Source organism: Stegodyphus dumicola, chromosome 7 (genome assembly GCF_044657685.1).
Source record: "Stegodyphus dumicola isolate Sdum_Otavi_A_Nest chromosome 7, ASM4465768v1".
NCBI lineage: Eukaryota > Metazoa > Arthropoda > Arachnida > Araneae > Eresidae > Stegodyphus > Stegodyphus dumicola.
The window spans coordinates 198,122,249-198,147,634 of NC_140774.1; the positions used below are offsets into that span (position 1 = coordinate 198,122,249).

At 35.3% G+C, this 25,386-nt stretch overlaps 1 protein-coding gene across 2 annotated transcripts in view; it reads right to left on the reverse strand.

The window, feature by feature from the left end:
- LOC118190007 (uncharacterized) overlaps nucleotides 1-25,386 on the reverse strand; it is a 67,795-nt gene that overhangs the window by 29,820 nt on the left and 12,589 nt on the right. For both annotated transcript variants that reach the window (XM_035360689.2, XM_035360690.2), the window contains exon 2: nucleotides 15,068-15,385. In XM_035360689.2, the coding sequence (XP_035216580.1) occupies nucleotides 15,068-15,275 (208 nt within the window). In that variant the 5' untranslated portion in view covers nucleotides 15,276-15,385. The remainder of the gene's footprint in view (nucleotides 1-15,067; nucleotides 15,386-25,386) is intronic.

The window sequence follows — 25,386 nt, forward strand, 5'->3', positions numbered from 1 at the left end:
TCTTTGTTATCCGGCCTTTCAAATTTGTATAAATATATACGAAGCTTTTTCCTCAGAAATGCAAAATTGCCGTCTGTCTATACACCTTTCCTTCGCAACTAAGCTTGATTTTTCGCCTTGCTAGCAGAAAGACTTAGCAGGTGCAAAATACGACATCTGTTTACTTTGTCTGTCGAACTGTAGCGGAGTGGATTTTCAGTGCGAAGTATTGTTTGTAAATCGATCTTAAACATGCTTGCAATTTTAATGCTTCAAAATATTAGATAATTGTTCGGAATTCTGATAAAAATTTTAATCATATTTTAACTGACCTGAGACATTATAAATAGTTCATGAACAAGCTTTTGCATTTTTCTAATTAAAATCTTAGATTTATAATGTTCCTGCGCGAGATTCTTTTATTATGAATTTACATTATTCCGTGCTGTGTGCTAAACACAACGCGCTAGCTCTCAAAAATGCATTATTAAGATTTACCAAACGATTGATTATAAATATTGAACATTTGATTTAATATTTATAACCGTAACTGCTAAAAACAAAAGAATTCTTTGGCTCAAAGATTTTTCAGGGAACATGTCTGACGTCGGTGCTTCCGCAGTATGGATGAAAAGCTAAATTTTGAAATTTTGATTTTTGAATGAGTTGGAGTGAAAACTAAAAAAAAAAAAAAAAAAAGTGTGACTGAATTAATAAAATGTTGATTGCAAGGTCGTAGAACTATATTTGTGAAAGAAATATGAAATTGGTAGAACGAAAGAACTATATTCGATGGTTTTGAGTAGATGTCTAGAGTTAAGCAAGGCGAAAATAAGCATGGAATTACAAGGTGTGTTCGAAGAGTAAATTGAGCATGTGTGGATTTTTCGAATTGCGTATAATGTAGTTGGATTACAGGAACGATTTTATACAATCTGAGTTAAGATTAACTTAAAAGACCCTGACAAACTGGTTAAAGCTCCAAGTATCGAGTTATTTTTATAATAATAATAATAATAATAATAATAATAATGCAAATGTTTTGCCTTAATCAATTGTGATTTTCGGCTGCTAAAAAGCATTCAGCTGTCTCGAGGCAGAAGGTCACAAGCATTATCATTTGGAAGTGAAAATTCGATTGTACTTCGAAGATCCGGATACATAAATAGTCACCCGAAGCGGAGGACTGAAGGTAAGTTTTATTTATTGTTATTAAGGCCCACCAGCGGCCGAGCGGTAAAAGACGCTGAACACTGGTAGTTCGGTCTGAGGTTCGAATCCCGCGAACGGGCTGGCTGCATGGGCGTTTTCGTGGTTTTCCCCATGTGTAACGTGTATACGAGCCAGTTTCCCTTAGAAAGTCCTCCACGAAAGGCATCCCTCCCTTTAGGCAGATAGCCCTCGTGTGCTTTGCCATAATTAAATACACACACATATTTATTGTTATTAGTTAAAGTGAAGCATCGCATTCGCGCCAAATTAGGTGGTTTAGTTATTAAGGAACTGCCAGTATTATGACAGTTTTATTTAAATAATTGGGTAATTTTTCTGGAAACATTAGGTTTTTTACAGCTCGAATTAATGCACTTGGGTGATATTTCTCTCTCAGTAATTTGTTCCGAGTTTTTATTGCTGTTATTTTTAAAAACTTAAAAATAGGAACCGTCCTTTTTACTTCCGTGTACGAAGTAAAAAGGAAGTATTGTAATCGCGAAAAGTTTCAGGTAGCATATTTCAACGAAAATATCCATTTTGACCGCTATCGAATGAAATTTAACGATGTTTTTGCGTGATATCTGTACGTAAGAACAGAATTAAAGACTCGGTTCTTCCAAAAAAATTATGAAACTGCTTTAAAATAAATTCTGAAGAGAATTTTTCGTGGCGTCTGTACAAACGTATGTACGTACGTGCGTACGTATCTCGCATAACTCAAAAACGAGTAGCCTCAGAACGTTGAAATTTTGTATATAGGACTGCTATAACATGTAGATGTGCACCTCGTATTTTGGTTGCAATCGGCCGCACCAAACGTATATAAATATATTTATATATATATCCACTCTGTTACCCGGCTCAGTAATCTCAGTTTCTTTACTCTTATATGTTTGTAAATTGTACACTTTTTGCTATAAAAATGATTGAATTATGTTGTTTTTATCTTCCGGTTAACGTTTTTATGCCTTTAGTAAATCTTTATGCAAATATTTTTAGAATTATCAACTATTTTAAAGTTGTTTAAGTGCCGCTAAGCCTTTATTTTCATGGCGGCCATTCATTGTTTACATTTGAAACAGCATACTAGTGGATTTGTTGCCAATCTAGAGAAACTTAGCCTTGCAACAACAAAGATAACGCCTTCATTTATTATTGCCAATTAAATCATGCTTAATCCTTTCTGGAATTTTTTCGAGGAAATAAGTGTTTAAGATTTACTTCGTAATTTTTAATACAGATATTTTGAGTTTTTATGTATTTTTGCTTTGTCGCGAAGTGAGAACTGAATTAATTGAATGAGAAATACTCAATCGTCTGTGAAAAACTGTTTCTTTTTTGTTTTGTTTGCTTAATTTCTTTTCATCGTTCTAGCTTTATTATAGTATTTGAATAGAACATGTGGCAACGATTAGATAATTCTATTCTTTAAATGATATAAATTTTGTGCATTATGAGTTATAATATGAACGAAATATAATACTGTTAAGTGAATCTAGCGCCAGAATGTCGCTATGGTAAACACATACTAGAGTGAATTTAAAGAATGCATTTATTCTGTTGTGGTTTATGCGGTGTCGGCGAAGTAGATTTAATTCAATCCAATAAGTTTAATTGAAATGCAAGAAAAAATGCGAATAATTTAATATTCCGTACAAGGAAGTCGTGGTGTACACATCAGATTTTTTAAAATTACATTAGCGTATACATCAAGGTTATCGTGATAATGGCTGGTGTTCAATGGTTAGAATGCGCACAATGTCTAGTTTGCGAAATTCGTTGATTATTTTAAGTGAAAACATATCGTAATGCGCATGGGAAGAACGACAATATTATGTCCTATATTATGTGCAATGTATAATTGTTCATTTTTAATTTCTACTATCGTATTAATTATTTATTAATTATTATCGTATTAATTAAATTGTATTTTTAATCATTTAGCTCAAAGGGCGTTAGCCCGGAAAGGCTGTTAATTTTGTTTTGCCATTTTGTGTTGAAAACTCTAGAAGGCTGTATCATTTTTTCAAATTGTTCTCTCCAAATATTACAGCTCTAAGTTATATAAAAGGAATTACATAATAAAGAATTTGAATAAATGCATGTATGTTTCTTGCATTGTGATAAAACAAACATTGTGATAAAACTACAGCCATCTAATTTTGAATAACGTAGTCCCCCACACGAACATGGGCACCTGGAAGCCGGAATTTTGAATTTCCAATTTGTTTTATTAACTATTTCATACCTTGTAATCCTTTAATGAATTTTTGAGCAATGTGATAAAATAATGGTGCCTACAGACATCCAATTTTGAATAACGTAGTCCTCCACCCGAACGTGGGCATCTGGAAGCCGGAATTTTGAATTTCCAATTTGTTTTATTAGCTATTTCATACTTTGTAAACCTTTAATGAATTTTTGACTAACAAACTCAACTATTTCAAATCCAGCAGTGGCAACACAGTACGAAAAAAAATTATCTGCAACGCGCAAAGATAAGATATACTCTTTTTAAATTATTTTGTGATATTGCTGTTGAATTGAATTTTATGGTTACGTGCGAAGAACATGATATTGAATAAATAAGGTTAACACACAAAACGTTAATAATAAAAAAAAAAAAAAAAAAGCCTCTTTAGCGTAATATAAAATCTGAAAACTTTCAGATTTTTTCTTTCCTTTTTGTGTTTTAAAGTGCATTGTTTTCTTTCTGATATGTTCATAATGTTTTTCTACTAAGAATAACTATCGATAATTTGTCGATCATTAAGTTAAAAGTCCAGTCTCGAAAATTGCGAACTTCCATTCGATAAGTAACTTCTGTATTATTAAAAAATAAAAATGCAAATTTACTTATCGGTTGCAATCATAACAACAAACACTATGTATTAAAATAATTAGATAGTATTTGCTATTGTAATTGCACTTGATTTTTACTTCCTTGTACGAAGTAAAAAGGAAGTATTGTAATCGCGTAAAGTTTCAGGCAGCATATTTCAACGAAAATATCCATTTTGACCACTATCGAATGCAATTTAACGAACTTTTTGCGTGATATCTGTACGTAAGGATAGAATAAAAGACCCGTTTCCTCAAAAAAACAATTATAAAACTGCTTTAAAATTAATTCTGAAGAGAATTTTTCGTGGCGTCTGTACGAACGTATGTACGTATCTCGCATAACTCAAAAACGAGTAGCCTCAGAACGTTGAAATTTTGTATATAGGACTGCTAAAACGTGTAGATGTGCACCTCGTATTTTGGTTGCAATCGGCCGCACCAAACGTATATAAATATATTTATATATTATATCCACTCTGTTACCCGGCTCAGTGATCTCAGTTTCTTTACTCTTACATATTTATAAATTGTACATTTTTTGCTTTAAAAAAAATGATTGAATTATGTTGTTTTTATCTTCCGGTTAAGGTTTTTACGCCTTTAGTAAATCATTATACAACATTTTTAGAATTATCAACAATTTTAAAGTTGTTTAAATGCCGCTAAGCCTTTTTTTTTTATGGCGGCCATTGATTGTTTAAATTTGAAACAGCAGACTAGTGGATTTGTTGCCAATCTAGAGAAACTTAGCTTCGTAACAACAAAGATAACGCCTTCATTTATTATTGCCAAATAATCATGCTTAATCATTTCTGGAAATTTTTCGAGGAAATAAGTGTTTAAGATTTACTTCGTAATTTTTAATATAGATATTTTGAGTTTTTATGTATTTTTGCCTTCTCGCGAAGTGAGAACTGAATTAAATGAATGAGAATACTCAATCGTCTGTGAAAAACTTTTTTTTTTTTTTTTTTTTTGTTTTGTTTTGTTTGCTTAATTTCTTTTATACAGTTTTATACTGTTTTTTGGCTTAATTTCTAGCTTTATTATAGTATTTGAATAGAACATATGGCAACAATTAGATAATTCTGATAATTCTTTAAGATAATTCTTTAAATGATATAAATTTTGTGCATTATGAGTTATAATATGAACGAAATATAATACTATTAAGTGAATCTAGCGCCAGAGTGTTGCTATGGTAAACAAATACTAGAGTGAATTTTAAAGAATGCATTTATTCTATTGTGGTTTATGCGCTGTCGGCGAAGGAGATTTAATTCAATCCAATAAGGTTAAATGAAATGCAAGAAAAAATGCGTATAATTTAATATTCCGTACAAGGAAGTCATGTGGTGTGCACATCAGATTTTTTATTTTCAATTTGAAACATTGCGTATTATTATGAATTCGTGGTTTTTATTTTCGTATTTTATTTTCCTAAATGTGAGAAATTAGATAATCGCCAGTTATTGATGTATGCAATACCAATATGCGCAAAGACAGTATAATGTAACACTTAATACACTTCCGCAAGGAAGTGTATTAAGTGTTACATTATTTAGTATAAAAATTAACTCTATTTTAAAACAACTGCCTCCAGCAGTCCAGGGTATGCTCTATGTCGATGACCTGCAAGTCAGTTGCCAGGGAGAAGACCTGAAAGACATTGAATGTAAACTGCAGACTTCTCCCAATAGAATTGTTAAATGGTCACAGGAAAACGGTTTTAGATTCTCTGCTCAAAAGACTGTGTGTGTACATTTCTGTCGAAAGAAAATTCCTCACCCTGACCCCGAACTTTATCTGCAAGATGTGCTGATTCCTGTAGAAAAGGAAATAAAATTCCTAGGAATGATATTTGACCATAAGCTTACGTTCCTCCCCCATATTACCTATCTAAAAAAGAAATGTTTAAAAACTATGAATATTCTGAAAGTACTGTCAAATACTTCTTGGGGTGCTGATCGAAGCTCAATGCTTCTTATATATAGAGCTCTCATTCGTTCGAAACTAGATTATGGATCAATCATTTATGGGTCGGCAAGGCCTTCAGTATTAGCCAAACTTGATCCGATACATCACCATGCACTTCGGATATGCACTGGTGCCTTTAGAACTTCTCCAGTGGAAAGCTTATATGTGGAAAGTAACGAGACCTCCCTGCAGTTAAGACGTGAAAATCTTTGTTTTAAGCATTATTTCAAAGTCTTATCACATACCGAAAATTCTATGCGGTCAAAATTGCTTAATGACCAATACTCCCGTTTATATCAGGCACGACCATCATGTGTCCCATCTTTCGGCTTGCGGATGAGTGCTTTGGTGGAGGAGTATAATTTGTCTAATATAGATATACAGATGGAGGATTTTTTTGGAATTCCTCCCTGGGAGGATTGGAGAATCCATTCTCTGGATACTTTTCGACACTGGAGTAAATCACAAACTAATGAAATCATCTACAAGCAGATATTTTTTCAACATAGAAACAAATATAGGAAATATATCCCTCTATATACAGACGGATCAAAATCCCAGGATCATGTTGGCGCTGCTTTCGTCACAGAAAAAACAATAGTAGGGGTTCGATTACATACAGTTTGCTCTGTGCTTACTTCTGAGCTTACTGCAATCCATCTGGCTTTGACTTACCTTTCAAAACAAAAGTACATAAAATTTATTATCTACACAGATCCCATGAGTGCCTTAATGTCATTGAAAAATCACGCCCAATGTATTCATCCAGTTGCAATCAGAATCCTGAAGTTGAATCATTCTTTAAAAATTCGGGGATACCAGATTCTATATTCGTGGATCCCTGGACACGTTGCCATTAAGGGGAATGAATTGGCGGATATTGCAGCTAAAACCGCAACCATAATGTACAATCTTCAGATTCCACTAGCAGACATCAAAGGGTTTGTCAAAAGCAAAATCCTCAGCAAATGGCAGAAGCAATGGGATGACAAAGTATATAACAAGCTGAGAAATGTAAAACCCACCATTGAATACTGGCCATGTATGGCTAATAGAAAGGAAGATGTCCTCTTGACTCGACTGAGAATTGGCCATTGTCGCCTGACCCATGAGTATCTTCTGAAGGGAGAAGAGAATCCCAGCTGCCCAAACTGCAATGCAGATCTGACAGTCTATCATATCTTGGTGGAATGCCAGAGTTTTAATTATTTTCGCCAAAAATATTTTAATTGTTCAGAACTGGATTTAGGAAATTTAATTGGAAAAACACATCATAATTTTTTTCTGTTTTTAAAAGATATTGGCTTTTATAATAGATTTTAACCTGTTTTCAAAAGATATCAGCTCTTATCATAGACTGTAATCTGTCTCTTCTTACCTAAGCTGGAAGTTTTTACAAATGACTAATTGCATTGTTACCATTTGTCTGGCGCAGATAACCTTGACAGGTTTTGTGCCAAATTACAATAATCCAATCCAATCCAGTATAATGTTACTTAGCAATCTAAGAAATAGCGAAATGAGAGCTATGGAGGTTATTCATTTGCTGTAAAATATAATGAGCCCAAAGGGGCATTAGACCCAAAGGGCATTTTGCGTCGGCATTTGTGTCTTAAAACGGCATTTTGCGTCATTTTACTTTCTGCGTTGGTTCACTTTTCAAGCTGTTGCCACCAAATATTATTGCCATGTATTATATTTAAAAAAAACTAAATAATGAAGAATCTGTATGAATGCACGAATGTTTCTCGCATTGCGAAAAAACAACAGTACCTACAGCCATCCAGTTTTTAATAACGTAGCAACTTCGTACAATGTTTTCACATCTTTAGTATTTAACAAATTATTAAATGAATTACTAATATTGCATCTAATCGCTTTTTAAAAGCATAATAAGGGTAGAGTAGACTTTAAGATACCCCTTGTATTATGGCGAAGTTGTTGTTTGATTTATTGCCAAGTTGTTGTTTGATTTATCGCCAAGTTGTTGTTTCATTTATGGTAGCCTGAGTAGTTGAATGTTATGGAAACCCTATTGTGACGTAATCGGGTGCATGATTCTGGGAAATTTTGAATTATGGGATGTTTTGTAAGCTTTTTTGTGGTGCGTGTTGGTTTGATTCTTTAGACGGTAGAATGGTCGAATGTAGTAAGTTTCTGTACGATTTGGAGCGAAAAGGGAAAAGAGCTTTAATTGACTGCTGTGTAAATGGAGGTTTACTTAGTAGCCATTATAAGTGTCCTGTATGTAGGAAGGATATGCGTTTAGTCGAACGTAAAAACCGTTTAGATGGATTTGAATGGGTTTGTAGGAAGAAAGGTTCAGATGGTCACTATGTGAAGCGTTCGATCAGAAAGAGTACCTGGTTTGAAAAAAGTCATTTGAGTAGAATTGATATTTTGATTTTTACGTGGCTCTGGGTGGGGTGTACGAAGCGAACTCGAAAATCATGGTAAGTGAATATTTGCTTTTGGTAGTGCTTAAATGTTTAACATGTTTTTCCTTTTTTATATTATTTTATTGTTTGGTTTAAAATGTATTTCATTGAGATTATGTACTTTTTGTTTGCCTATATTATAGAATTTGGTGCTCCTTTGACTTTTTAAGTGAAAATATATCGACGTGTACATGGACAAAGTAAAGGGAGTGCGCAATGCAAGTTTGTGCAATTCTGGGATTTTTGTTTAAGTGAAAATAGGTCGACGTGTACATGGATAAAGTTAAAAGAGTGCGCAATGCCATTTTTGTGCAATTCGGTGATTTTTTCTAAGTGAAAATAAGTCGATGTGTAGGTGTAATCCTAGTATCCGGTGCACAAGAGATTTGGTTACTTTTGGCGACTTCATGATGAGCAGTAAACGGGACATATACGATGAGTAGTTAAACGGGTCATTTTGGCGTTGGCGATAATTTTAAAAATCGCGCAAAGGCTGCACCGTATACTAGGATTTTACCGATGTGTACAGGGATACCGAGTTTGTGCAATTGTTTGTCTTGTTATTTTGGCTTTGTGTAGCTTCGCAAGCCAAAATAACGAGTCAAAGAATTGCACAAAATCGGTATCCATGTACCGCCAAAAATCGCCAAGTTTCGCCAAGGGGGTACCCTAAACTATATTTTTACCGCATAATAATGTCTTTCATATTTTAGCTTTCAATTACATAAAAGAAAACTAAAACATATCTCTTCACTAATAAATCTCCAGATTTATTATGTCCCAAATTAATAAAAATCCTATCGCGGGTTACAGTTACTGAGCCCACACAGCAGCTTTATTTTTGGCTGATGGAGTCTAGGCATACGAACATCAAAAGTAACAATAAAGTATAAGTCAGCGAAGGCTGGGAGAAAATTGTTCTAACCAGAATACCCCATATTTCATCGCTAAGCTAGCTTAAAAGCCAATAAATATGTCAAAGATGCGATCAATATCTTGCACAGAAAGCATTGATCGTCATTTTTACGACAATGAGTTCGCTCTCGGCGATAAAGGTTTTCCTGAAATTTTTCCAAAAAAAGGTTAACATCGAATTTTCGTCTGATATTGAGAGTTTTTTTTATGCTTCTATCAATTCAGAATCCGCTCAAATCATTAGCGAACTTTAACGACAAAATATTATCAATTGGGCGAAAAAGACAATTATTGTGAACTTGTTTTTTAATTTAGTATGGTTTTAATAGTAATTTATTTTGAATTATTTTATAATATCATAAAATACAGTCATTGCCAAAAGTAACAGGTTTTTAACATGAGGTAAAGCAGGATAATTCAAAGTGAATGTTACATAAAGAAAACATATTAGATACCGTTGTAATGAATGTTGTTCATACGTATGTAATCGGCAGCAGATGGCGCTTCTGCATCCATGATTAGTACATTTGTAAGGTTGCGTAATACTTACTGCATTTTTGAACTAAAAACATATTTATTACAATTACGAGAAACTCTTTACACATATATAATAATTCATGGATAGTATAGAGTAATTATTGCAGTGAGGTATAATTCTCGTGACGTGAGGAACCTGCTAACGAAGGCCTCTTTTGTCGAGAGTTCAAAGAGTATTCTTGTGTGTCGTTCCGATGGAAACAAGCTGCAGACTGAATCAGCCACGCCTCCTTTATTTTTCAGTTGTATTTTACATCCTCTGATTCGTTATATCCGGCACGATATCAGAGGAAAAACAAGATTATTGGTTCGTCAGCCCTTCTGAAACTGAGAGGCCTCATCTAGGAAGAGACCGAGATCGGTTCTCAACCCGGACTATGCTGCAAACCCATTTAAACGGGCAAGGTATGCTCACACTGACATGCATGTGAATAATTACTTCTGGTTCCTTCCCCTTCCCGCCTCTCGAGTCTTGAATGCTTAAGTCACTGACCGGAGGAACCCCTCCTGCTTCTTTAAGAAGAAGCTTTACAGTCGCAGGCGACTGAACCTAATTTTTAAATCTAAAGTCAATTGACTATTTCTCTACTTCAAAATAGCTCTTTCAGCCCTTCTAAAAGGGCTTTTACTTGCTTTGAGCACCCCTTAAGAGGTGTCAATCATTTGGCCTTAAAGACCGCACTGAATCAGGACTATTTATCCCTGGCACTGAATAGCGGACGGAAACGAAACTGCTCCCTCCGTCAGCTGACCAACTGACACAGCAACTTTTTTCGACGCGTAAGAGCGTTCCCCCCCGTCCTTATCCCTCCGCGAAGTTGACGTTCGCAAAGAAAGATCAAGTATCAAGGAAACACCTGCTTTTATTTTCTAGTCTTTAGCAAAAATTTTGTTTAAGATGACTGCCCCTATCTAATTTATTCTGGCTCTTATTTTGGCGCAAAATTAGACCTTCTGAGTTTTTATATATGTTTTCAGTGTGAAGGCACTTATTCTTAAAAGCTTTTTTCGGCTTAACAAAATTTTTACCTTATTAGAAAATTCCCTCTTTTGATGATGACATTTTATTCTTCAGATGATGTGGAGGTAAAGGCGTTTATGCCTAAGAACTCCGTAACACGAACATCCTTGATCCTTGATCCTTGAGAGGCTGTCGTCAAGACAGACACAGTGTAGAATGTAGAACGCTGAAATCTTTTGACACTGGTCGTGAAGTTATGTCTCTTGTACTGTCAACTGGAACGAATTATTGCATCTGCGATGTCTGACCATGTCATCTGACACAGCTTGAAAACAGTGACTTGCGGGGACCGCATGCACGATTTTATCATTTCTGTGTGGTCCACCGCACATAAATATAGATGTAGCATGAAAGCGTATAACCTTCTAAATTTCATTTGGCAAGAGCCTCAACTTTTCCAAATTACTCAGAGTGATATAAGAAATAACGACTAAGAAACACGTGAAAGAAACAATGAAGAAAAAGCTACAGTGAAAACGTGAAAGAAAAAGCTGCAGTTCGCCAGATTAAGTAAAAACACCATCGATAATTGTTCTTCTGAGACATTTTCAAGTAAAATTTGCTAAACAAAGCACTCCACCATCACATATTTACAGGGTGAGTAAAACAGCGTGGACAGACAGTCTGGTATGCAAAAGAAAAAGCAAAAATAGACATCAATCAGCAACGAAGTAATAGAAGACATTCGTACGAGTTACCTACAAAGTTCCAGCAAGCCATCATACCATGCTAGAAGACGATGTTACGTGTCGCAGGCAACAAGGTGGCGTTAAACACAAGCGTCTGTAGCTCATACCTTTCAAATCCCGAATGGTACGAGGGCTAAAATTTGCAGACCAAAAACAACTTCTGAGTGGATTTGTAACCAACCACAGCTGGTGGTTGATTTATTTGCGGACCAAGTTTATCTATGATGCCACATCTAACTTACACTGGTGTGCAAAACTTAAGCAACACATTCACTGCAAGTGCAAGTGCGTTTTTTCGTGAAATATGGCTAGAAGAAATCACCTGGATGACTTCACACATGGAAGAATGACGGAAAAGCTGGAGGAGGGGCGTAGTCTGACCAGTGTAGCTGAAGAGTTCGGGATGAACAAAAGTGTCGTTTCGCGCGCTTGGAAAACCTTCCAAACCATAAGTACAGCTGTTAGAAAGGTTGGTGGTGGCCGTCCCAGGGAAACAACTGCAGTGGATGACCAATATATCGTCCTGCAGGTAAAAAGAGCCCGAAACCAGTCAGCAAACGCCATATCTCAACAACTATACACAGCAACGGGGCGACAAGAGTCGCGGTTATTGTGTCCAGATGCCTTTACAAAGGTAGCCTATTCGCCCGCCATCCTTAATGCTGCATCCCTTTGAAAGTTGGCCATCAACGACATCATTTAGAATGGTGCAAGGAGCACGAAAACTGCGCATCTTATTAATGGAGTAGTGTCCTCTTTATGGATGAGTGCCACAAGAGATTCTCAAGGCCAGCTGATTTGGAGAAAGGTCCATTTCATCCCAGTAATGGTTTCATTCCAGGATCCCAGCTAGTTTCATTTCAGTAACATCACGGAAAGAGACCGTTACGGTGGTCCTGGAGATTAAGTTTGGGGAGGCATTATGCTGAACGGACGCACAGAGCTCCCTATTTACGACAGAGTTTCTGCAACCGGAGATCGCTATTGTCAGGAGGTGATCCTTTCCCATACGCGTCCGTTCTGTGGTGCCATTGGAGCAGACCGATTTTATGGATGACAATGCATGGCTCTACCGGACTTCTGCTGTTCAGAAGCTACCGAAAAGTGAAGATATCACTCGAAAGGATTGGCCAGCGTACTCCACTGATTTAAACCCAATAGAACATGAGTGGGATGCTTTGGAGAGATGGCTTGAGGCAAAATTACATTCTCCGGGAACACCGAACAACTGAAACAGATGGTGATTGAGGAATGGGCACTCTTACCTGAAGATCTGTTGGACAGTCTGGTGCTAAGTATGGAGAAACGGTGTGAAGCAACCATTGCAGTAATGGGAGGGCATATCCCATGCTAAGGAATATCTGTTTGTTGTTCTTCCTCTTGTACAGACAGTCATGTGACGATACTATGAGTTCAATAAAGCCTTTTTTGTTTGATTACAAACTGTTTGCATTGTATTCATTTTTGTGCACCCATGGTTTCGTCATCGTTTAAAATACAAACTGCTGTCTCACATTTCTGAATTTCATGTCTCTCAGAAGATTTCTCGTGGAGTTATGGCAAAACGAACACCTGTTGCTTAAGTTTTGCACACCAGTGTATATGAAAACTGGCATGATTTTGAGATTCCAGGGAATGGAAAACCTTTGCCTTTTACGTATAATACATGTTTGTTAATATATATATATATATGTGTGTGTGTAAAATATAAAAAATTGGGCGGCTTTGCTCTATGCAAACCAGCAACCTTTAATTAACTTTCTGCAATTCACGATCTTCCCTCTAGACCAGTATTTTCCAGAACATTCGAGCTTATTACGTAACCGCTTCTATAAATAAGGAAGTCGCGCCATTTTGCGTCAGACGGCTTGCTTCTCTCCTCCTGCGCTACAACACTTCGCTGCTGTTTAACCCATCTTTCCTTTGTTAGAATAGTTACGACGTCAAAAGCGTAGATTTTATCGTATTCAGTTTAAAGCACTACTTGATATGTAATTTGGAGAAGTTAATCTAAAAGAATAATAATCTGCCATTCAAATGGAATAAAGATGTGCAATTAAAAGCTAAATCCTTCTGTGTCATCATTGGATGCCGCCTTAACACTCAGCGACAGCAATGCCCGGACTTGACATGAATGACGATGCCAAGCTTCGTCATTCATGTCCACGACTGCTAAAATATCACCCATATATATATATATATATACATTATATATATATAAATATGTATATATAAAAGTGTTTAATTTATATTACTTTATGTTCCGGTTAAGTTTTTTATGCCTTTAGTTAATGTGCGTGCAGTAGTTGTAAAATTATCAACAATTTAAAAATTGTTTAAGTAACTGAGCGTAACGACGCCGCTATTTTGTTTACATTTGAAACTTAGTAGCATACTGAATGAAGTCAGTTTGTGCGCCAACTTCAGTGTCTTTGTGCCGAGTGTTTTAGTTAATTTAAATTTTTAATTTCATTTCTAATTGTTTTTTTAAAGTTCAAAGGGGCTTTGTCCCTAAAGGACTATTGTTTTCGTTTTGCCTCGATTCACTGCAAACGGGGAATTACTTTTCAAACTGTTGCCACAAAGTATTATTGCCCTGTGTTATATTTGAAGAAATTAAATAACGAAAAATCTGCACAAATGTATGTATATTTTCTCGTATTGTGATAAAACAACGGTTCATAAAACCATCGAATTTTGAATGACGTAATCTTCCTATGAATATGAACATGTGGAGGACCAAATTTGGAATTCGAAATTTGTTTTATTATCGATTTCCTATTTTGTAAAACTTTAACGAATTTTTGATTAACAAACTCAAGAATTTCAAAGCGAGCGATGGCAACGTTGTACAGAAAAAACATTTTTATCTCCAACGCGCGAGTCTCTGTATCGAAAATTCTAAAGCTTTGCTCATTTTCAAACTGTTTTGCGATATTGCTGTTGAATTAAATTTTATGGTTTAAGGGCGAAGAACGTGATATTTAATATATAAATGTAACACAAAAAATGTTTAAAAAAAAGGCCCCTTTGGACGTATTTTAAAATCTGAAACATTTCACAGATTTTTTTATTTATTTTTTATTTTTATTTATTTATTTATTTATTTATTTTACGGTTTTCTAACTCTATTTGCTGTGTTAGGTTTTCCTGTATTTTACAACTTTTAAAGAAGATGTTTTGAGTTTTTATGTATTTTTACTTCCCGCATATTGGAAACTAAATTGATCGAATGAGAAATATATATCTCTCTAATGAAATTCGGGGAAATAAGTTTAAATGAAATGCAGCAAAAAATGTGTACAATTTAATAGGCTGTACAAGGTAGTCATGTGGTGTCCACATCAGGTTTTTTGGTATGCGATCACGTTCATTATGCAAGGTTACACTGTACAGGAAACCATTCCATCGAATCGTATTATATATAGAGTGGAATAATCCTCGGTACTTACATCGGGTTATGGCAGGAAGGATTCCTGTCACCAGACAGCAGCGGTTGTGACTGACAACCGGAGGGGTACTTTGATCTTGCAAGTACAGACACTTTTCGCAGAAGAAAGCAGAGTTGCTTTCCACCTCCGACGAAATTGTTGATACTCCCTGCGGTTCTTGGATGCAAGGCGCACTGCTTAAAATGCAAGTGGGAGAATTCGAAGACATTGCTCTGTTGGTAGTTTGTGCACAGGCAACGCAACTGAGGGTTATCGGTGGACAGAAGATCTCCTACATGGACTTCCGTCAGGAAAGGGCTTCATGTTTAACCCCGGGAGCTGAAAATGCAATAAGAAAATGTTACCTTCATAAATTATTAACGGCATGTACGAGACAAACATATTTAAAATTACATTTTAAGCAGTTGTAAGTGATCTTGACGGCGTAATTTATCTATGCTGCTTAACAATATTGTTACGAAAACCCAGTTGGAGTAAGATAGCTTCCTCGCGGAGCGGGGATAGGGTTGCCAGAAAGTGGCAAGGAAAGGCAGAGTTGCCAGACTTGGCGCGAAATCGCCCATTTGGCAACATGCTGTAGACGGAGCGAGAACATATTAGAATAGATTCTTACAGGTTATCAGGGTCAATGTTCCTTCTAACCTTCTTCGGGAACATACAAGGACCTGACTCGGAACAGAGAGCTTACTAAAGCTATGTTCACTAATTGTGGTAAGTAGACAGGATACAGACGAAGGGTATACAAAACCCTTTATTTTTCTCTATATACAATAACTTCCGTACTTCGGAATACAATGACCCGCCACTCGGGGTCTAACGTAAAAGTATAAAAATAAAACTAAACTCTAATTTAACTTTAGAATAATACACGTGGAAGATTGGCCTTATAATAACAGGAAGCGTATGTAGCACAGAGACTGTGAACACTACAATACGTTTAATTTATCAAGAGGATTAAAACCTCTGGCCTGGAAGGCAAACAGCAACTGCGTAACTTCTAAGGTAAGCGGCCTGCGTTGACTCACTGCTTCCTCTCTCTTTCGCTTGGCAAAAAGGCCACACTTAAATACTTGGCGTTCGCCAGACAAACTTTGCATAAAAACCTTCACGCTTATAATTCTGGCCGGAAGTAGAAAATAAGAAGTGATAGTAAAGATTTAAAATAAAATAAACGTTAGTAAAACTTAAGATCCTTACAAGGTTTTCCCAAAAATGTTCTCGAAAGCAGGTCAACGGCTATAGATACCCTGCCTATACGCAGACTATCTGGAGAGTCGAGAGTGTATTGAGTTTATAGTGCTGTCTTGAATTCAGATTTGGCTCGAGAGCGATCGACCGAGTCGGGAGCTGTGCTTTAGTACTTTGCCGTGAAGCTGTCTTCACAGATTTTCGCCAATACCAATTATCGTTATAGCCTGATTGCTTGGAAGCTGTGTTGCTGATTGTTTCACTTTGTCGTAGTTTCTCGACCACCGTAAGGCGTCTTTGGAACTGCCCTGTGCAATACTGACGAATAAATGGTGTTTTGGTTCTTCATCAAGGTTCTCGTCAATCACTCCAAATCCACGAACCCGTAGAACGCAACAATATGTTCCTAATCCAGAATAAATAAATAAAAATAAAAATTTATAAGCAGTATCAAGATTAAAGTAGTCCCATCTTTTGATTTTTGCATCTTTAATCAGATTTTTCTCGCATAATACGTAAATACAACCAGCTAGATAAATTAATCAAAGCATTTAAAGGAATTATATCTTCGGTGGTAAATACTGTCCTGGTAATTTTGTTAATAAACTGTCTGCTTATCCGTTTTTCATCGTTAATATGCATACATTACAGTCTTACTTTTCGCTCTAAAAGTAATGAAATGCTAAAAACAAAATAACCCAAGCGGATTAATTTACATTAGAATTCTGGTCGATCTCCTTCAGTCAGTTATTACTAGTTACTATTAGTTATAACTAGTACTATAAGTCAGTTATTACTAGTTACTATTATTTGTGAAAGTCTTCTGTAGATAATTTTTCCGAGATGATACCACAGGTATTTGCTTACATTAATAATATTAACCGAACGTTCCGTATGCCGATATCATCGAAAAGCAGTGTCATTAGGTTTCGGAAAAAAAGATATATATTATTCTTTTTCGTTCCCTCTTAAATAATTCAACATTATTAAAACTGAAATTTTTTTTGGAAGAAAAGGTGTTAAATATTTAGTAATTAGGAAAGCTAAGAAAGATTATTTAATAATTACTTATTATTAAATATTTTGTTGGTTATTTAATGATTAAGTACGCAAAACAATTCAGTTTCTTCACATGCAATTCTTTTCTTCCAAAATTAACAATTAGAGTAAGAATTAAGAGTTCATTTCTGCTAGACCTAATGCAATAAAGCGATTAGAATTGCATCAGGAGATTAAATAAATATTATTCAATATTATTAAAATTAATTTTTTTTGAGGAAGAAAAGCTATTAAATATTTAAGTATTTAATAACTAGGAAAGGTAAGAAAGATTATTTAATAATTACTGATTATTAAATATTATGTTGGCTATTTTATGATTAAGTACACAAAGTGCTTCATTTTCTTCACATGCAATTCTTTTCTTCCAAAATCAAGAATTAGAGTTATAAAGTATTCCTCCCGGCGAAGGCGGTTGCTCATTTTTCATCGTTCCTGCTTTCCAATTACCTAATGTCTCTACAGTGGCGCCCGAACTAAAAAGGGTGTTGGATGATGATTCTCCACACTCAGGATTTGGCGATTGGGTCCCCTAAAAACCCCAATTGCCCTTTTAGGAGAGTATATAAGGTATTTCTCCCGCCTTTTTGGCATGCCTTCGTGGTGTGGTGGTCTTCACGCTCGGCGCGTATTCCAGAGGTCCGCGGTTCGATTCCCGGCGAAGGCGTTGCTCATTTTTCAATCTCTCTCGCCTGCTTCCAAAAATACCTAATGTCTCTGCACAGTAACAGAGTTCATTTCTGCTAGTCCTAATGCAATAAATCCATAAAAATTGTATCAGGAGATTAAATAAATTTTTCTCAAAATCTCATCATTTGTTTCTCGATTCATTCTTTGTTATGAAGTTTTCCGTTCAGATTTATGCATTCTTCGAAATTTCATCCTATTGTATTCATGTTCGTTTTCTCTCAGAACTGCAAAATTGGTTTTATTTACCGTTATTCTTAAAGCAGCTGCAGTTACTGATAGGCGGTTTAAGGAAATCGGCACCTTTTATTTTGTTTATTTTGTGTAAAGCAAACAGGTGATTCACCTTTTCTAAATTTGCTATTGTTTACTATGCTATAATAAAATGAATTGCCCGATGTCAAAGAAATTAAACAAAGAGATTCTGATTTTTTTTGGGGGGGGGAAGGATTCAAACCCTTTTCTTTCTAATTCTATGGGTAACAGATACAAAGTTTGCAAAAACACCAATCTTCGCCGATAACAATTATACTGGAAAAAACACCCCTAATTCTTCGTAACAAGTCAGGTTTTTAGGATATCAAATTGTAATCACTTATTTACCAACAATTAATTTATTACATAATTGTAGCCGAGTGGATAAAGCTACTGAATACTAGTAGTTCGACTTGTGTTCGAATCTGTATTGTTGTTGTCTTGTTCATGTATTTCATGGAAGAGTGGTTGCCAGAGCCTCACGGAGGTTGGACTTCTTCCACTCCAATTTTGAACACCCCGGGAGGGGGTCCGACTTCTTTCCTCTACCAGCAAAACCACACGAGAGGACGTTCGGCTCGCCTTATATTTAAAGTGCCTCCATGCCGAAAACACACTAGCTGTAGCTGAGTGGATACAGCTACACATTTAATAAATATCCATGCCTTCTCCGGGATTCGAACCCGGATCCTTTGTTATCGCAGTAGGCTCACCTAATCACTATACTGTCTGGGCGGCATATTCTGAATTCTGGATTTGCATATGTTGTTTCTCCATCTGTAGGAATAATACGAAACAGTTTCCTCACAGAGTCCTCCAAGACCGCATTCTTTCCCTCAGGCAGAGAGCCTAGCGTGCTTTTCCAGGATAGAATAAATAATAATAATTTATATGTATCCTAAATATAAATTAGTTCCAAAATATTCCACTACAGCTTTCTTTTTTAGGCTGATCTCCCTTACGTGCTTTGCTTTTAATCAATTAATGAAACCAAACTAAGAACTGACTGAAACGCAAAAAAATCAGTATAACATATTTTTGCGTAATTTTTCACTTTGTTATTTTTGCTTAGCATTTAATAAATATGAATTATATATTAAGATTTAATATATCGGGAATACAAATAAGTCTCCGCCATTTTGGTGGGCATTTATTGTGAAAGAACGATTCCTTTTGTTTTATTTAAAATATTGTCCATCGCTAGGCCACTACTTTTCCCCCATCTTTCTGGCAGAATACGGATACCGCGTCGAAAGAACGCTTCATCTTTCGAGGCTATTCCACAAATCAACCCAATTTTCGGTATCTTCATATGATGTAACGCGCTGCTCAAACAAGCCCTGTATCATCAACGGAAACGAGTAATAATCAAAAACAGCAATGTGTAGTGAATATGGCGGGAGGGGGGGAAATTCTCATAGGCCGCCTAACCAGTATAGTGGGTAGCGTCACTAACTGCCGTGCCGAAGGGCCCGTGTTCGAATCCCGGAGAAGGCATGGATTTCTATAAATGCATAGTGTCCATGCGGCATGGGGCACTCTAATTATGCCGCGAACCGAAAGATCTCTCGAGAGGTCGGTGGTAGGGAAAGAGGGGTGGAAAACCTTCGGACGCGTCCCCTCGGGGTGCTCTCCATCAAAATTGGGGGGGGGGGGACTGAGCTAAATCGCACCGTCACCTGTAACGTGCTCAAGGCGGTTGCCAACGACATGCGTAAACTTGCGCTCTTTGCGACAAGCAATTTCGTGGGATTGGGCTTACAAACATCCATGGCTTCTCTGGAATTCGAGGCGAAGTCCAGTGATACAGGAGTCAGGAGCAAAAACTACTATACCGGTCGGAACGGCACATCACCCAATGTATTATCGTTGTCATTGTTCCTCTGATTTAAAAAAAAAAAAAAAAAAAAAAAAAAAAACACCAAGCTATCCATGGAAATGGCTCTCCAAACCACGATGCCGCATTGTCAGTTAAGTGACAGAAATATTGGATCTGCCTCTGTCTCCATATCGTCTCCAGATTCTTATTTGGCGACTGCCATTGGGCAAACAACAACAAGACTCGTCGCTGCACACTTTCTGTGCCATTCAGTCTTGTGCCATTCAGCCTTCTATCTTGTGCTATAGGTCAGACAAATAAATCCATATGTCTGGCGAACGCTGACGAAGTCAGTTTTGGCAATCAGACGTTTTCACGGGGGCTTTTTTTTAACGCCTACGAATGGCTAGTTGATTCTTCCATCGCATCGCATTTAAAACATGCTTATATGAATACACTTCCCAAAGGATTTGGAGAGAAGATGGATTCAAGAAGGGAATGTGAATCGTGCCATAAGTACTGGGAACATACACACGAAAGACGCGTCCGAAGATGACATGGCGTAGAACGTGCAAACAGCTTTGAATGTTCCAATATCAGCATTAACAGGTTTCGTATGATTGGTTGAAACACGCTTGGAATCGTACCACCTTTTACGAAGACTTCCATTGAGGCACAGGCACCAATGCGAACGACTGTAGTCGTGTCGGAGCAGAAACACTTGAACGACTGAATGGCACAAGATAGTGTGCAGCGACGAGTCTTGCTGCCGTTTGCCCAATGGCAGCCGCTAAATAAGAGTCTGGAGACGATATGGATGCAGATCCAATCTTTCTGTTGCTTACGGCAATGTGGCATCGTGGTTTGGAAAGCCATTTCCATGGATAGCTTGTTTTTTTATTAGAGGAACAATGACAGTACAACAGAACATTGGGTGATGTGTTGCCCTGATCGATACAGTAGTTGTTGCTCCTGGCTTCTGTATCACTGGAGTCCGGCTCGAACTTTAGAGAAGCCATGGACTTTTGTAAGTTCGGGACTATAGCACAGGAAATAACGATGAATTGAAAGTCCTCCAGAAAATAACGATGAACTGAAAGTCCTCCCTTGAGGTTTGGTGGTAGATGAAGACCCTCCGACAATCCCTTGGGTAATCTCCATCAAACATGGGACTGAATTTAACAACTAGTGAGGCAGGACTACACCTGTACGACCAGTAGTGAATGTCTGGTTTTTCGTTCCACGTACATCTGCACCTGTAGCCAGTTGCTTTCCTAATTTAAGCATGCAGCTTTTGTGCAAGATAATGCCTCACTATACACCAAAATCAATCAGCAGACAAGCCAAGCGAGGCACCGAGATGTTTTCTTGACCACAGAGGATCTACAGATCTCACGCCCGATCCACCAGTAATATATGGGACATGAATGGCCGTCGTTTGTTTAATCTGTTTCAGCTTCAGTCGGAGGATGACCTGTGGAAGATGGTTCAAAAAGAGGTTGACCTACTCCAATCCTGTGCATTCGATCGCTATATCATATTATTTTTTTAAATTAAAATCACTTATCTATATACGCATTCTTTGTCCGTCTACGAATTCTCATCATATTCTACTAAACTTTCTCAATGCGTTGTAGTTTCACAGTCAGGCATTGTGTAAAAAAGAAATGAGAGAAGTGATAAATGTTTTGATTTCGCTAGTAAAATGGAGATATAAAAAAGAAAAGAGGTGTTTCATAACTTGTGAAATACTAACCTACTGCATTTAGGTAGATTAAAAAAAGTATTTTATAATTTATCACTTTAATATCCAAATGATATAAATGTTTCAGAAATATCTAATTTAAAAACTACGCTATTCTAATAATTTTACACACCAGAACAAGTAAGAAAATAGAAAAATCATGGATTTCGTTTACTTTAGTATCCCAATGCAGAAGTTTCATTATTAAGAATATTTTTAATGCTGCCCAAAATTACGGCAGAAATAAGCTGCAAAAACAATTAAAAATTATGAAACATCTTCAACTGAGCCGAAACCAGTTTCCAGCCATAGTTATTCCAGCCATGGTCTATAGGAAATAAGCCAAGTAATTACGTCGACTTTGAAATATTATTGCTGATTTTGCTTCATTAATAAGTGGAAAAAGTTTGCAGTCAGTGTAGTATTTTAAAATAATTATATTACTATTCGTACCATTTCAATATCGTTCACCAAAAATTAAATTTTAACTTTTTTTATTATAATATAATGTCCCTCGCTACTTTGTCTATGATAATATATATATAATACTTGCACTTGATTTACATATGCTCTCAGAATTTAAATGATATTGTAGATTAGTTCGCAACAATAATTAATCATTTATTTGTTTGCATTAAATTTAATTAAATTGGAGAGACATTAGGTTGATTTGAAAAGCAAGAGAGATTGAAAAATTAGCAACGCATTTGCCAGGAATCGAACCACGGACCTCCGAATTACCGGCTCAGTTTGCTGACCTCTATACCACGAAGTCACGCTAGTAAGGCGGGAGAAATACCTTATATACTTCCTCTTTTAAAGGCCGAATGGGGTTTTTAGGGGACCCAGTCGCCATATCCTGGGTGTGGAGATTCATCATTCACGATCCTTTTAGTTCGGGCGCCACTGTAGAGACATTAGGTTGATTTGAAAAGCAAGAGAGATTGAAAAATTAGCAACGCCTTCACCGGGAATCGAATCACGGACCTCTGAAATACCGGTTCAGTGTGCTGACCACCACACCACGAAGGCACGAGAAATACCTTATAAAATTTATTAACTTTAAATTTACTTTTTATGAGTAGAGAATGTTTGTTAAATTAATATATATATATATATTAACAAACATGTATGTACGTAAAAAGCAAATTTAAAGTTAAAATAATTTAAAAGTGTGCAAACATATAAAAGATTTAATTTCCGAACTAATCTACAATTTCATTTAAATTCAGATAGCATAAGTAAAATAAATTCACCAATTTAGCAAATTAAAATTAATCTAATTTTTTTTTTAAAAAATGCATAAGTGAATGACTGTTGAGCAGGCAGGAGACAGACTTATCAAGGGGAAGTTGCCTCCAAACCTAACTCTACAATCATTCAATTCGTGTTTCGTCATTCATGCAGGCAAGGGTAAAAGTCAAAACCAAAAGTAAATACATAGTGAAGAATGTCCAAAAAGAAATACCAATAAAGTGGTACCTTGAGAAATTAGCAATTAAAATAAAGGTCTAAAAGGAAAATACCAATAATGAAGTATTTTGAGAATAAGCAATGTAAAGTCTAGTATTAAGTTAAATTTAAAAAAAAATTAATTAAATTTTTTCAGAAAAATTAATTTAGAAACCAATGCATTTTAGAAACCCTTGTCTAGAGAAACCTCCCCGACACGAATATGCATATCAATGAAAAAGAAACTACAAAGGATCTAGACATAATTTATATAAACCAATAAGAAACTAAAAAGAACTAATTCATAAATTATAAAAAACAAATAAATACTAAAAAAATACTTCAAAATATAATTACATATCTAGAAAATACTTAAATACTACATAAAAAATACTTAAAAGCAAGTAAATAGTAAGTTTTAATTCTAATTTACCTACCATATAGCGTTGGGGTCTGTAAAAGTATTTCCTAAGTGATGTAAGTGTGCTCTGCAAATTATATAGATGGCGCTTATTTAAGTAAAGTTGAGTGCCAAGCTGCTATCTTTGTTTAATTAAAAATTTTTGTAAACTTTAATATTAAAATATTTAAATAATATAAATCTAGAAAAATTCAAATAATATCCTAAAAGTATGTAATTTAAGTTTTAATTTTAACTGACCAACTATTTATGGTAGGGAGTTTAGTAGCTGAGCCAATCAAGAGATGTAATTTTGCTCTGCAAATATCATAAAAAGAGTACTCTAATTGAAGTAAAGTAGAGTTAAGTGGTTATTGTGAATTAAAAAATGTAAACTGTTTGTAATGTTAAATGTGTGTTGCAAAATCGTGTAATGCAAATAAAAACTTTAAGTGAAAAAATTATTTTTTAGTGAAAATTGCAAATTAAAAAGTAATAATTAAAAAGTAATTAAGTAAAACTGAAATGTTTAAAATTTAAAATGTTTTAAAGTAAAATTTAAATTTAAAAAAGTCTTAAAATGTCTTAAAAATATTCCCCAAATCTTTTTAAGTAAAATTTAAATTTTGAAATGAATTCCTAATTTTTTTTTTTATTTATTAAATTGAATTCCTTAAAAAATGTTTGTTAAAAGCTAAATTTAAAGAAAGAAAATATTGAAAGTTTTAATAAACTTGATTCCAACTGGTATATCAAAACGTTACTAAATACTGGCTAAAGTATGGAAAATTAGAAGATTAAAATCTTCACTCAATTCGAGCTATAATTGAGACTTTTAAAAGAGTTGGCCCTTTATTAGTAAAAGGAAAGAATCCAGTATTGATTAAATATACATATTTACAAATTTATTTACAATAAAAATTTACAAGATAATTTCTTTACTCTTCTATATCCTCCATTACCCTCCAGCTAAGGTTTAAGGTAATGTTATCATATCATAAAGAGCCAAAAAATTATAAAGTAAAGTTAATGCCTGCCTTTTTAATATTTAATATATAAATTAATATATATATATATATATATATGATAAATATATATATATATATATATATATATATATATATGTCGAGGAGCCTAGTAGCAGCTTATCGCTGAGATCATGTAGACAACGTAGACTCAAGAAGGGTTAAAATACCCTTTCATTCAATCAGAGATATAATAACAGTTTTCCCTTTCTCGGGCTCACAGGAAAGCTTCCCTCGGGCTTTTAAATCAGGATAAAAATATAAAAAACTAAACGAATACTAACTAAACTAGACTTAGCCGAAGCTAGACTCAAATATCTAACGTAGTTGGCCCTTAATTTAAAGTAGCCGGCGGTTATCAACGGGCACATACAATACGGCCGAGGGTAATAGATTCAGGAATGAAATAGCTAGAAGGAAACATGCGCCACTAAGCACTCTCTCTTTCGAAGTAAGTTGAACTTCCTTTTAATACTACTTCTAACTCATTTGCATTCAACGCGATTCTAAAAATTCATTCTGGTAGGGAGTTGTAAGTGGGAAACAAGAATTGAAAGAAAGGGTTTCAAAATTAAAAATAACTGTTATGAAATTAACATACATCTTACAATAAAAATCATAATTTTTTTAATATATAAAACTGCGATTAAAAATTATTATAACAATTATGATTTAAAACTGTTATCATTG